General features: G+C 40.2%; 1 protein-coding gene across 1 annotated transcript in view; it reads left to right on the top strand.

Annotated features, from left to right (window-relative positions):
- Positions 1-16,011, top strand: part of TSPEAR (thrombospondin type laminin G domain and EAR repeats) — a 208,033-nt gene that overhangs the window by 61,334 nt on the left and 130,688 nt on the right. The window contains exons 2-3 of the mRNA XM_089671851.1: positions 6,422-6,639; positions 11,719-11,957. Coding sequence (XP_089527977.1) covers positions 6,422-6,639; positions 11,719-11,957 — 457 coding nt within the window. The remainder of the gene's footprint in view (positions 1-6,421; positions 6,640-11,718; positions 11,958-16,011) is intronic.

Genomic DNA, 16,011 nt, shown 5'->3' with positions numbered 1-16,011 from the left:
GAGCCTACGAGGGGGCCCCAGAGGAGGGGGTCTGTCTAAATCCACAACACTGCTCATCCACCTGCTTTTATCACCTTTCATCCTGCAGCGTGAAAGATCCCTTTAGCTTTGGTCACATGTGCAGATAGTGGATGGAAAAACCAGGCAGTTGAGCCATGGTTTTACTGCCTCCCAACTGCCCCCCTGAACCTGTGCATGCAGCCTTTCAGAAATGTATACATGCAGTGATTGTGATGCTGTGTTTCATGGAAAGCAAATGGAAGAAGATGCATCTAAGTGCAATAAGTCCAGTGACTTTTAATGGAATCGGTTACAGCAAAGGTACAGGCTCATCAATATGCCATCGTAGCAGTGCTCATGTCACTGTAAAACAACCCCTAAAACCCTGCTCAGTTGCAGGAAAGAGAAGAGTTGAAGGGAGAATTCGGGTGGAGGATGTGAGGCTGAAGGAAGGAGGCTGCGAGGAGGCCCAGTGGTATGGGGCCTACCTGCAGGCCTAGAGCTGGAAAGGGGGAAAGCTCAGAGCCCCCTGAGAGAGGACCACCTGTATGGCAGGGAAGTAGCGGTCCAGCTGGTAGGCCTGGTAGCAGCCACCAACCCACAAGCGGTATAGGAGAGGATCTGAGTGAGTACACCTACACCCCCCTGAGTGAGTAGGGGAAGGAGCACTCTGGTGGAAAACTAGATTAGCCACCCACCACTGACTGTTTATCACTTAAAGTGACAGGAATCAGATCCCCTGTTCAGGGATACCTTCAGATTGATGGGTGAAGAGGAGAAATTCATCTAGGGTCTGGGGTGGTACACTAAGGAGACACTAGCTCTACTGTGCTGTAGAGAAGGCTTTTAAATAGTTTCAGGAAGTTGTCCTCTAAAATCTCCTAAATAAAACAACAAAAGCAAAGCAAAAGGACTGCTTTCTAACTCTGGATGCAAGCTTTTGTGAAGATGTGTAATGCCTGGCTGTGCAAGACTATAAGGGGACCCAAATCTTCTTGCGGCTTCTAAGGGGGTAGTGCTATATATATAAATGCAGAGGTTGCATTGTTGATCCAAATCTGTTGAGTTAAAAAAAAAAAAAAGATTGGTCTGGAATTGGACTTTAATGCTGATCAAATTGAGCTCCTGCTTTTGTGTGGTTGAACAGTCCAATGCTGTGTTGAGCTGATAAGCAGCTTCAGTCAGGTGTAGAGAAGCACAGTGGGATAACTGTGAATCTGCAGCCTCTAGCTTATGCACTCAGTTTTTGTTTGGCTGCTGTGCAGCTGTCATATCTTTGCCTGAAAGCAGCTTATTTGATCAGCTGAAGACACCTTTCATTTGCTGCTGATGATTGACAGGCAACATAATAATTTCTATGCTTAACTTTTATCTGGAGCATGTTAGTGTTCAACTATGATAACATTATTCCCAGTGATGTGTTCAAATTTGTGTGCCGGTGCAGATGAATGTACTTCAAGGCTGTCTAAGGACTCCTAGTTTATCATGTAGTCTGAGATGCTTTAATCATTTCATCTGTACTGTACAATGTATGAACAAAGCAGACATCCGTCTCTTACTTAAGGTAAGTTCATGGTAGAATTCTCCAGTTAAACGTGGCGACTTTTAAATGCAATACACAGGAGTCAAAATCACACTCTCATATTTATAATATTAGACATGCTGTAAATAAGAAGCTCAGGGTGGTTTGATGGCACTGAGAGGAAAGCAAACAATGAGGCCAAGAGGAGAGAATTGGGTGCTTCATGGGGAAGCATATTTTTGAACACTACGCAAACCAGTCTTCCATCCTTCCCCACCACCCATTCCAAATTAAAATACCTCTAGCATTGGTTTTATTCTTACTTTGATCTGCCATATGTCTCCCTCACTGGTGCCTCTTCTAGGTGTGAAGATCACTGATCCAATGCTGTAGTCTGTGCCTGCACCAACCCCTGTGGAGTCTGGGAGGATCTACTGGCTAGCCAAAAGTCCAAGTGTATGACAAGGCCAAATAATTAGTTTGGACACATCTATATGGTATGCCTTATATACCTACCAGGCCACCTGTTTTAGATACATACAAGTGGCACAGTGTAACTAGAAATATAGATACCTCTTTGCTCTTTGGTTTAGTTACATATCTGTTGCCTTATGCCACACCATGGTGTGTGCCCAAGACAGCCTGGGCTCACAGGAAGCAGGTTGGATGATGCTGGCCATCATTTAACTTCAGTACCGTAAGGAGTGGCACTAACATTGGGATGTCAGTACTGCTCTTTGCAGTATTGTACTGTGCGTCCAGGATGACATGATGATGTACCCTCAGGAGATGTACCCAAGACATCCTGGGCTAACAGGAAGCAGATTGGATGATCTTAGCCATCATTCAACTTCAGTACTTCAGGGAGTGGCACCAACATTGTAGAATAGACACTACACTATGCAGTATTGTACTGCATGCCCAAGCTAATGTGGTGATGCACCCTCAGGAGATGTGCCTGTGACAGCCTGGGCTCAAAGGAAGCAGGCTACATTTAGAAGGGGAACAGCAATTTGTGGCAAAGTGGGAGAAAGCCCTGGAGAGAAGATGAGAATAGTAGCAAGAGCTATGTTTTATTTGTTAATTGCTCGTGATTTTTTATTTTTTTTTGTAATTTGTAAAAGTGGAGATTTGCTTTAATGTGGTCCATAAAGTCTCTGAACAAAATACTGATTCATAAAAAAATTTTGTTGTTCCTGCATTTGAATTGTAACGAATTATAATGTTTATGTGACATCTAATTTGATGTACAGCTTAAAATGTACTTGGTGGTAGCCTGCCAAATGGTCTGCAGCTCTTTATGTGATACATCACTCCTCAATGTGACACCAGGCTGCCCAGTCATTGCCACATACGATTTACTAGCTATCAGTTTGTTTGTCAGTGTTCGGTGTAAGAGACCAGATTGATAGATTGCAGGTGACCTCAGACCCCATGGTACAATTTAAAATGTCAGATTCAGGCAGTGTGAGTTAAAGTATATGTAAACCTTCACTTTGTAAAACAACCCAAACAGTTTAAAAAAGAAAAGAAATGTAAACATTTCTGTATAGATAAAAAAAAAATTATGAATACCTTTTGTTTCCCCTTTTTTTTTATAAGTGATCACATAGACATGTACCCTCTATTCTTAGCTACATAAAGAGCTAGGGGTGGAGAAACATCACCACACTGATCTTCCCAGTAAACGGCTGTGCAGGGGGGCACAAACTTGATATTTCTAGGAGAGAACACTAAGTTCCCAGCACAGCTGGAAAACTGGCCACGCTACGCTCTCATGCCTAGCGTGGTCAGTTTTTCATAGGAAAGCAAAGGGACTGGTAGGAATACCAGGTATTTCACATAAAGGAAGCAATACAAAGAGAACAGGATACTTTTCATACAAGACCATTGTACAGCAGGCACATATCAGAAATAGGAAATGTTGCAGTAACATATTCTTTAAGTTAAATGTAGCACCCTCCCAGTCAGCTAGGGGGAGCTAGACTCCAATTGTTAGCAAGGACGGCTGAGTAGCAGCCTGGGTGTGATAGCTAGCAGGTGTCAAATCACAGTCAGAGCTGAGGGGCTTTATAGACCAGTCCTCTAGAATTTCCCCCCTGCTCTAGAACTTTAGAGAAAGGTCTAGAAGCAGTGGGTGGATCTGAGGAGTAGTTAGTCTGTACTCCTAGAGGATCCTGGCCAATCCTCAACAGGAAGCTTGGAAATCCAGGACAACCTTTAAGAGTAACTGAGCCTGCTCAGCAGGACAGAGCAGGAAGGGAGTTAGAGTGGAAGGTTTGAGATGAAGTGAGGCTGGAGAGAAGAGCCTGCGAGGCAGCCCAGATGGAGAGGGGCTCACCTACAGGCAGTGGAACTAGGAAGATGGAAAGCTCAAACCTTCACTGGCTCCATGAGAGAGGACCATCTGTGAGGCAGGGAAGGAGTGGCCCAGCTAAAAGGCCTGGTAGCAGCCACCGACCCACCAGTAGCACAGGAGAAGGACTGAGTGAGTAGACCTGCATCCATTCTAGTGGGAGGCTGGATTAGCCTGCCACCCAGGACTGTTTCACTACTTATGTGGCAGACACTGGATTCCTTCCTCAGGGATTCCTCTAGATGGCTGGGTAAAGAAGAGGATTTATCTAGGGTCTGGGGTGGTACTGCAGAAGATGCTTGCTAGCTCTTCAAAAGAGACTGTTTACTGTAACCACTGTATATAGTTCTGGAAGTTGTCCTCGGTTTTCCAGGTCCATTGGGCATCCCGTACACCCCTTATCCTATCCTAGTTGAAATCCCCTAATAAAATCTAAAAAACAAGCTTAAAGACAGGTTACTGACTCCTGAATGCAAGTAGGTGATGAAATATCTGCTGTGCAGGACTATAAGGGGACCCAAATACTCAGCAACTCCTAAGGGGGTAGTGCTACATAAATAAGGAACCAAATATACAGTATGTCTTTCTATAAGTAATAGAAAATATGGTAGTGTGACAAGAGCAACACCACCCAGAAGGGAAAGTGGTTACTTACATATCCACGCGGAGTAATGTAAGCTAGGTAATTACAGAAAATACTTTATTTTGATCACATAGATCATAGGGAGGTTGAACACGAGCACAGTGAACATATCAAACAAAATAAAATCATTTAAAAGCACTTAGCGTCCTCATTTCTGGGTAGTTTGGGCACATAGGGAACCATATAAGGCAATGGAATTATCTAGCAATATTCTCTTAAGTTTACATATAGTCCAGTCTTGTATTAGAATTGACCATGTAGTCTTCAGACATATTCTTGGTATCTGCCAGGGTATGTAGAGTAACTTCCTGGTGAGTAGAGACTATAACACAAAAAGATGGTAGTCAAGAACTATAAGTAACGTATATATCACACCAACTCTACCCCATATTTCTATAAGTAAGCTGGTCCAGTTATCATAGTTTTTCAGCCTAGTCTTGGTTGTTTTCTTAAATGTTATTTAATGTAATAATCAGGAGCCAAAAGAAGATTGTACTGTGTTAACCAGAAGTAAATACATACGTTGAAATGAACTGCCAAATTGATATCTTTTAATTAAATCCTTCCCCCCCCAAAAAAATTAAAAAACATTTAGAACATCAGGGCTGGTTTGCCAGGATGAAATGACAAAAAATATTATACACATTATGAAAAAACACAAAGGGGCCAGTAAATGTATACTGAATTAAAGTGATATTAAAGATTATTTTTTTTGTTTAAAAATAACAAACATGTTATACTTACCTGCTCCGTGCAATGGTTTTTCACAGAACAGCCCTGATCCCCCTCTTCTCAGGTCTCTCGCTGACGCTTCTGACCCCTACCTCTAGCCTAGTGCTCCCAGAGCAAGCAGCTTGCTATGGGGGCACCTGAACAGGCTTGCTCTTGAGCTGCTGCACTGTGTGTCCATTCACACACAAAGCCACAGCTTGGAGCCGCCCAGCCCCCCTCTCTCCTCAATGCCTCAATGGCAATTGCTATGTGTGCCCATTCACAAGATTCACGATTCAGCCCCATCCCTGCTTTCTCCTCATAGGCTTACTGGCTGTAACTGACAGTAGGGGGAGCCAATGGCTACTGCTGCTGTTTCAGCAATCAGGAGGGAGAGACTGGGGAGCGGAGAGGCACGGCTCTCATGCACATCGCTGGATCAATATGGGGCTCAGGTAAGTCTTAGGGGGGCTGTTGGGAGGACTGCACACAGAATGCTTTTTACCTTCATGCATAGAATGCAGGTAAAAAATCTTGAGCCTTTACAACCACTTTAATTCTTGGGTTTCTAACTAAACTTGCACACCATATTAAAAGGTATTTCTATGGCTATAATTTAAAAGCTGACCAACTAGGAATATTAAGGGGCAGAAGATTTAGAACTAAAGTGACGATCTTTTGGATAGTCATTGTGCTAGAGCAGTTAGACAACCTTTCACAAACCCAGCCATGTAGTGGTACATATGAAAGTATCAATGGTAAACAGAAACTTCAAAAATGAATACGATAGAATAATCTGGGACCACAAACACATATATATAAATGCAATCTAACAAGTGTTGACTTGTAGTGAAGACTTGTGACACCAGAGGAAATAGGCTGCTTTGAAGTAAATTACATAGACCAGATATTTAATATGATACAGGTAATGAGCATGTATTACCTTTAAATGTTATCTGTTTGAAACAAATGTGTTTATATGTAGCCTCTCAATTATATATAATGTGACTGATGGTGAATCACTGAAAATTTAGGATTATAATTATTTTATTTAGCCAATAAATGCTATTGCTTTAGAAATAGTAGGCTGATAAAATATGTATGTAAGAAAAAAAACTATACTACTTCTATTTATTGTATATGAGACAGTGTATCATTTATCAGTTTGTGTGTTGCTGTCTTTTTATAGACCTCCAACCACTGGACATGTTGTCTGAAATGATCGCGCCAAACAAATCCTTGCCTGGGTTAAAGATGGTTCAGTCTCAAGGAGTTCGTGGGTTTCATCTTTCAGGATCACCCCACACATTGAGCTTCCCATCATCCCGTCTATTCCGCAACTGTAATCTCTTTCCAGAGGAGTTTTCTATTGTTATTACAGTGAAAATCCCCAGTCTTCCACCAAAGGTAACCATCTTATTTTATACCAAATACTGCTGCTAGAGCTGGACTGGAGATTGTCTTAAACCTATCCACCTTCCCGAGTCTGGCCTAGTCTAATACGGTTTCTAACACTAACTTGTTAAGAAGATGTACTATACCTGTCTATTATATTAGACCTCCACTCATAACTATTAATCGGTGCTGACTAGAGGGTGGTGAGCAGGGCCGGATCTAGCCTGTCTGATGTGGGGGTGCAGTAAAAGATGTTAGGGGGGCAGAGGACAGGGGTCATTACTGGCAGAGTAGAAGACAGGGGAACAGCTCCTTCTCCCATCCCTGCACTGCCCACAGGCAACAGAACTCCTCCTCGTCACACAACGCATAACTGAGATCAGTAGAGTGTCAGTCAAGGACAGTATAGTGTCAGGATAAGGCAGTATAGTTTCAAACTAGGGCAGTAAAGTATCCGATTAGGGTGGTATAGTGTCAGATTAGCACAGCATACTGGCAGGTCAGGGTAATATAGTGCCATGTTAGGGCAGTATAATGGCAGGTTAAGGTAGTACAGTGGCAGTATAGTGGCAGGTTAGGGTTGGCTTTGAGGGGGGCACAACTAAAATCTGGGGGGGCATAGCCCACCTCAGCACCCCCCTAGATCCAGCCATGGTGGTGAGGGAAACAGGTGGACATGGGTGGATAAAACTGAGGAGACATAGTGCATATCTGGGACTAATTCAAAAAGAGATCTTGACATAGAACCAGGTATTAGAAACTAGCAGAGGAGAGGATACCTGTGGTCTACCTTACAATGAAGGATATGTAGGGGGAAACATTTATTTTGGGGAACATTTTATATAGGGGGCATTTACTTTCAATGCCTCCTGTGTCCTAGATCTGTTTTGTCAAAATGCCTGTCCTGACCTCTTCTCAGGCCTCATGTGAAGTGGTGGGAAAATCATGAGGCAAATGCTCTTGGGGAGAACACATGCTGCTGGGGAGAGGAGAGCTAAGTGACCCTTTCTTTTACTGTTTTTTTTTTATACCTTTTCTCAGTTTCTTTCTGGTTTATGTCCTAGGCCAAAATGATCTCATGTATTCCAGGAGTATTCATGGGCATTTTATTAACTTCATCTGGAGGTGGGCTTTCTCAGTCAAGGACACCTCCCTGCCTGCATGCAGGAGCTAAGGGTAGATGGATTCCAGTAAGTAAAAGCTACATGGATCATCTGCCCTTACTCAAGATGGCCACAACTAGAAATGTTAGGGAGTGTTTTTCAAAGTAATTTCTCAACAAAATGAAGCATGGAGACATAGATTGATGGGTGAATTTGCTTTGAATAATAAAAATAGATTAAATAGCATTTTTAGTTTGTGGAACGTAAATACAGTTAAGTTTAATTCTGCATTAAATAATTTCAGCAAGGATGCATTGCAACAACTGATTGTTTATAATATGTTGTAAGCTTTCTCCTTGTTAGGTAAAGCATTGCTACTTACACAGATATGAATGTTTATTATAACATTAAATGGTAAAGTGCAGCCTTACGCAAAAAAATATTTAGTTAGGTATTTATTCATTGAAAAAAAGACCAAATTTATTTTTAGAATAAATAGTTGATTTTCATATAGTCTTGTAATCTAATTCCTATTTTCAACATTTTATGACGGTCTCTTCTTAGTGATATGCAAACAGATCTGTTTTATAATTTTGTACCCTGAAAATGACATTATTTTGGACTGTATTGTCAATAAAACATCTTTATTTTAATGTAATGTTACCCTAAATATATTACTTTAGAAAAAAAATATTGGAATAGAAATATGTTTTGTAATACAGCTAGTATAGTTGTGGGAAATGTATCTTTATATTAACTTACCATTTTCCCCTGCATAGTAGATATAAGACAAAACACAAGTGCTTACAGAATATTAGTCAACAAGCTCTACTGATTGCTGCTGAACACTTCTGTCAATTTACCATGTTTCAGGCACTGGGAGCTTAAGGGGAGAGGATTAAGCAATTTACAGAAAGAGTACACTGCAGTATGGAGGAAGCTGTAGAGTTGCAGTAATAAATTGTGAGGTATTGTACAAATGTTCAGTGTGAATGAGGAAAAAAAATGAATGTTATTAAGCTATTTCCAATGTTGGACAAATATTTTTTCACAGTTTTAAAACAAATTATTACCACATATGGCCAGTAGATGGCCATAGCATATTGTACAGGAGAAATGTACTTTACATTAAATTCCAATGGTTGAATTGCTATGTGATTTTTTATTATATATAATTACACACTTATCCTAAAGATATCATCTTGCAGCTTGAACCTTGTCTTCTAAGGCTAACCCTAGGCCTTCTAATTTTATTTCCTCTGCTAAGGTGGGTTATTTAAATCTATGTAAGACACAGAGCTAAGCTGCCTTGTAAAAGTAGAAACTTTTAGTAATAGAAAATATGTTAAGCAATAATAATACCAGTAAGAAATGTACTCAAATGAATTGATTAGTAGACAGACAGCTGTAATTGGGAAGAGTTCTTCCTGAGGAAACTTCCACTTTTGCTGAATGTTTTGTTCTTCTTCATACCTTAAATCTTTTATATATAATCTAAAAAAGAATTCTAGAGCTTAAAATTGATAACATCAATTTGTAAAGGGGAACTGGTTTCTCATTGGTTGCCTCTGCATGCTGTACGGTAAAGGTGAACTATTTTTTTATTCGACGGCACCAGTGCCGGAGTACCAAATAGGCAGAGTAGACACCGACCTATGGGCCCCATGCCATTTAAGGGCCCCACAAAAACTGATCAAAATAATATTGTTACGATCTTGAAAGAAAATTACAATGAAACTTTCTTAAATTGTTTACAAAAGATAGAAAAAATTAATCAACTCAAAGAAATGAAAACTTTACATTATAAGAGAAGTTCGGGATTCTAAAAAAAACAAAACATTCACACTCATCTAGGTGGATGCAGCATCAGTCCAATGCTGTATCTGTCTCCCGCCATGTCTAAGACTGAGAACTGAGCGATCAAACATTGCTGCTCACTCAGGTCTCTGTCTTCAGTGAGCAGAGAGCCGGTGACAGACAGTCATTGGCTCTCTGGTCTGACCTTCCAGCACTCCCAGGTAGGAGGTTATTGAGAAAGGGGGTTTTTGGATCCCCAAATGTTGTTTTTTTTTTACTTCCTCCTCTCTCTTTTCACCAGGGTCTGGCTCAGCTTTCCTTTTTTACTCTATTCTGGGTATTGCATTCCTATGTGTATCTCTTAACATCAGCACTTATAGATTTTAAGTGTAGCTTATTGCACCTATATGCATTCATGTGTTTTACTGTTATTCAACAATGAAGTGTACATCTTTGTTGTATTTTGCTCAATGTTAGATGATATACTTGGTTTTCTGTACCTGCTGGGTGATTGTATGTATTGTATATGCCTAATACAGACCTATTGTTAAAGCAGTTTGGTTATGTGGTGTGTTTACAGGCTTAGGCTTGAGCACCCTAAATAATAATATATGATTGGTTATTGTGTAGTTAGTAGTGGTGTGCAGACCTATTAGCAATACATTGCTAATTACATCTGACCCTCCAGCACTCCCTGGAGCACTGGGCTGTGGAGGGTGTGGGAGCAGCTAGCTCATGCTCTTAGCGGCAGTAAAGTCGGGATCTTTCCAGAGCCTGGACTGGCCCTGTGACATCAGCCAACAGCAGGCTTTAGCCCGCTGTCAGCTGAAAACGGGGCACAGGAGTTCAGAACGAAGTGCACTCCTGTGACGAAATAGGACCAAAAGAGCTTTGGTTTTACGTCTCCTTGAAAGGCTCTATAGAGCAAATACTGTATTTATGTATGTACCCAATAACAACTTACAGTACATAAACCATAGACATCAGATTCACATTACGGTTTGTCTCTTAAAAGATCATCTTCTTTCAGTTGTCAGTTTGGAAAACATTTTGGTGCAACCTTTGTATATGTAATGTACAATAGTGATGTCATCTCCATCTGGTGGCCAATGTGCACACTACTTAGTTCAATGTTGTCCCACTAGAGAGCATGCCTGATAAACCTCCAAAAACCTGTGAGAGGGGCCCCAAGGTTTCAACTTCCTAGGGGCCTCCACTGAGTTTAATCTGGCACTAGATGGCATGCTGTATGGTAAAGTTGAACTGTTTTCTCATTGGATGGCACTGCATGCTGTATGATAAAGTTGAACTGTTTTCTCATTGGATGGCACTGCATGCTGTATGATAAAGGTGGACTGCTTTCTCATTGGTTGGCACTGCATGCTGTATGGTAAATGTGAACTGTTTTCTCATTGGATGGCACTGCATGCTATATGGTAAAGGTGAACTCTTTTCTCATTGGATGGGACTGCATGCTGTATGGTAAAGGTGAACTGTTTTTTCATTGGATGGCACTGCATGCTGTATGGTAAAGGTGAACTGTTTTCTCATTGGATGGACCTGCATGCTATATGGTAAAGGTAACCTGTTTTCTCATTGAGGGGACTGCATGCTGTATGATAAAGGTGAACTGTTTTCTCATTGGATGGCACTGCATGCTGTATGGTATTATTTATTTATTTATTTCAGGTACTTATATAGTGCTGTCAGTTTACGCAGCAGTGCTTTACATATGTATTGTACATTCACACCAGTCCCTAACCTTCAAGGGGCGTACAATCTAAGGTCCATAACTCACATTCATATACAAAGACCAATTTAGACAGGATCCAATTAACCTACCAGCATGTCTTTGGAGTGTAGGAGGAAACCAGAGTACCCAGAGGAAACCCACGCAGGCACAGGGAAAACATGCAAACTCAAGGCAGGAGGTGCTGTGGCTGGGATTCGAACCAACGACCCTAGTACTGCCAGGCAGAAGTGCTAACCATTTAGCCACTATGCTGCCCCATGGTAAAGGTAACCTTTTTTCTCATTGGTTGCCACTGAATGCTGTTCAGTCATGACCAATAACATACTAAAATTCTTGATGCTTAGATCTATGAAAACATACAGTAAACATTTAGAAATAGAACCAGAAAAGGATGTATATATTTACAGGGTTCTAAATGCAGGTTGTATTTTGTAACAGAAAAATGAATACTTGTTTACCATGATCACTGAAGACAGCAGACATGTTCTTCTTGGACTGCGCTACTCTGAAAATAAGCTACATTTCCTGTTCTGGAATACAGAACGTCCTGAAGAATGGCAAACCAAAGTTACTTTCCGAAGCATCACATTGGCTGATGATCGATGGCACACATTGGTCCTAGCTGTGTCTGGAACTTCTATCACCCTTACCATCGATTGCAATATACCAACAGAAATGTAAGTTAAGTGTTATATTACCATGTATGCTCTAAAGGATATTTGACTGGTACTCTAATAGGATTATATTAAAGTGTTACTAAACCCACAACAGTAAAATCAGTCTGTATATGCAGTAAAGCATGCTTGTTAATTCTCCGCATTGTGCAAAAAGGATGTTTGATCCTGTCTTCTCTGATCCGCCACTTCTTCTACTGTCCCCAATCCATCTGTTGATTGAACAGAACCTTGGGGCCAAGCTGCACGTGCTCAGTTTGGATTGTGTTGTAAGAGAGTTTTTATTTTTTTTCTTGGGAGCGTGCATGTGATCAGCACAGGGCCAATCAGTATTGTCCTAAGAGAGGGTCAGAGGTCCTGCAGCCTCACAGGACAATCAGGGGAGAATGAAAACTCCTCCCAGAAACTATAACCAGTGCTCTGCTGAATGCTGCTAGGAGTCACAAGACTGCTCTTACTGCTGATGAGAAAAGGTATTTAGCAGTTTATATTTACTAAAATTATTGCATTTCTATGTTCTGTGTACTGTGGGAGACCAGATATAGTAAATGAAGTTCATGGGTTTAGAAACACTTTAAGGTAGTATATTGACAATAAATGTGTTTGAATCAATTACTATCCATCTGTCATTCTGTAGGACTTAAAAGAAACACGATAAACCCAGACAAATGGACACTCTATCACAGTTTGCTGATATCTCTGGTTGTTTAGCAAAACCAAACAGTGTGGAAAATGACATTTATATTAATTTTCTCAAACTTTCTCAAATTTTTGCTAACAATCAGCATAAACAGGGATCTGTTCTGTGTACAGCCCTTACCACCAAAACCCAAGTCCAAGAAAGAAACATTAGTAAAGATTTGTGTCCCCAAACTGCTAACAAATTGCTATTATTGGTACAGCAAGATGAGATATACGTATCAGCTCATGTGCTTTCTGCTAGTTCTCAGACTGAAGAGGTTGATTGGCCAGTCTACAAAATCAACCGTCAATGCATTTGATGTGCTCATGATCTGTTCCTAAACCTGACAAGACAATTCTCCAGCAGGTAACGATCTCCTGCCCATGGGTCTTTTCTGATGCCATTGGCTATTTGCTGTTGCGGGAACAGATAATTGGTCAACTCTCTCATCCCCTCTTTCCTTGGCATTGGCATAAACTGCTAGGCAGCTACACATCAGAGATGGCTGGGGTGAACACCAGGGCTATTCTGACACTTTGGGGTTTATTTACTAAAGCTGGAGAGTCCAAAATCAGACTCCCTTCTGCATAGAAACCAATCAGCTTCCAGGTTTCATTGCCAAAGCTTCATTGAACAAGCTGAGGTTAGAAGCTGATTGGTTTCTATGAAGAAGGGAGTCTGATTTTGGACTCTCCAGCTTTAGTAAATAAACCCCTTTTTGTTTAAAACTGTGTAAAAATCATTCTTTTGCTAGAAAGTTACTTAGAACCCCCTAACATTAAATATTTTTTTAAGCAGAGACCCTAGAGAACAAAATGTTGGTTTTGCAATTTTTATGTCACCCACTTTTTGCACAGTGGGTTTTCAATTGCAATAATTTTGGAAAAAATAACACTCTACTGAACTTTATTGCACAAAAACACATTATAATGTCGACTTTTTTGGTAAAATATAAAAGATGATGTTATGCCAAGTAATTAGATACCTAACAATATGTCGAACTTTAAAATTGTGCACGTTCGTGGAATGGTGCCAAATTTCCATAGGAGACACTTTAAACGCTTTATAGTTTCACAGCTCTGTTGCTAGAATTATTGCTCTCGCTCTAACTTTTGTTGCCATACACATCGTGATATATCACCTTTTATATATATATGCCAGTGGGACTGACAAGTGTGTTCGTCTTTGCATGTGAGCACAGTGGGGCAGGAGTGCTTTTATTTTTTCTTTATTATATTATTTATTTTATCTGAATTTTTTTACACTCAATATTTGTTGCTTCCAAATACTAATACCATATTGCCGATCGGGGATGTTCTGGTCCCCAATCACCTCTACAGTAAGCCGGGCTCCTCGGTGGTACTGGAGACCATGGAGAGGTGCCAGAGGGTGGCAGGAATTGGGGGGGGCTCCTTCTGTCCCCTGTAAAAGCAATCCAGCAGCTATTTAGAGCATCATCGTCTCTAAAAAAACACTGAGATCTGGTGCTGTACATGTATGTTACCTGGTCTTCAAGTGGATAAAAAAAACCCTGTGAGTGTTCTTGATGTAATACTGCTTCTGCCCTGGACACCAGAATTGTAATATTTCCTTCTACCTAATGTTCTGGTGACAACTGTAAGATTTTAGATTATCTATCACATAGGACTTGTTTACACTTGGGGCTGCCATTGCTGCCCCTCTGAAAAGTGATCTATGGTGGACACTTGACAGGTAGTTGGAAAGGAATATGTCGTCTCCCCACCGCCTGTTTGAACCCTTGAATGCCTGCAGCACTGTGCTTCAACTGCATGTATTACACGCAGTTGCAGTGCTGCCCCATTCACTTGAATAGGTAGCATTTGGTGATGGCACTGCCTGCGGAATACGACCTGTAGTATAAGCTTCATACATGTACTACCCCCTTCAGCCACCATGTTAGGGTAAGGTGGGCCGTGGGGGACTGGAAAAACCACAGTGTATCCGTCTATTTTTTCCGAAAATGAGGCCTTTCTGTTCCAGTGATGATGGACAAATGCAGAGGGTAAATCTTCCTAGTGGGAAAATGGTGAATCTCAATAGTGGGGACCTGGTGAATCTGCCTAGAGGGGACATGGTGAATCACCTTAGTGGGGCCATGGTACGCATCCCTAGTGTAGACATGGTGAATATCCCTAGTGGGACACATTGTCCCTAGTTGGAACACTGTGAATCTCCCTAGCAGGGTCACAGACAGCAATAACAACTTGACAGGGTTTCCAAAACTTCCACACTTTTCAAAATATGCAAAAAGCTTTTGCTTTACAAATACTTAAATGTGTTTGGCCTTCCTCTAACTGAGCTAAAATAAAGCAGATCATACATTGGACTGTACACCACATGATATTTATTTTATACTTGCAAGAAACAAATAAAATAGACCTATCACAAACTTACACACCACCTGACTAGTTTCACCAAACCTGAATTTATTTCATTAACCCCTTATTTACAGTACTTTTTTAGTGACCATAATCTAAGCAGAAATCCAATACAGAACAGTTTACAACAAAAATAGCATGATAACTACCAGATTATACTTGATTTTTTAAAAAGATTTCTTAAAAATGTAAAACAAATTTTACAAATGTAGATATTACTAAAATCTATTGCCATATAATATTTAAAAACTAATCATTGTATGCATCCTGTATTATATACTGTATATTGCAATTACAATGTTATAATCAACTACATTTAAACATACAGATTACCTATCTTGAATAATACAATTTAGATCGATTTGTTTGCTGAAATCATCAGAAATGAATGTATTTAATTTGATTAAATGTTTCTTTTTTTTTTCTTTCCTGGATACATTGACAGCATTACAATATTTTAATTTCAATGCCAGTATTACAATCTTATTAATAACATTCACCTAAAATCTGAGCAGTAATAACTTTCCATTATGAAAGTCTGAAAAACCAGCAGATAAAATATGTATAATCCAGCCTTTAAATACTTTTTTTTTACTAAAGCAATAAGACCGTGGATAACAGATATAGTATGGATCCTGTAATTACTTTCCATGTGGTCTACTGCCTCTCTGTTTGCCTGATGTTTTGTTTTTTTTGTTAATATCTTTTATTACATTTTATTTCAAGACATATTACAACAGCATACAATTTATCAAAACACGAACAGTCCAACTAAATATCTTTAACCCGCAATCCATCCCCCTTTGTCCCTCCCTACCCAATAATTACCTCTATCCAGATAGCTCTTTCAATTTCTTTCTTAACCTGTCTGCTAATCACAGTCAAAACCTTATATTCTCTCTTCACATTCCAACTTTCTATTTATTCAGTTTAGTTCTCCATCTCTACCACTGGGGCACCCATTATTTTGAGATAT

Source organism: Staurois parvus, unplaced genomic scaffold (assembly GCF_062004578.1).
Source record: "Staurois parvus isolate SC_StPar_1 unplaced genomic scaffold, SC_StPar_1.0 ptg000011l, whole genome shotgun sequence".
Classification (NCBI taxonomy): Eukaryota; Metazoa; Chordata; class Amphibia; order Anura; family Ranidae; genus Staurois; species Staurois parvus.
This window is presented reverse-complemented; position numbering and strand designations above follow the sequence as displayed.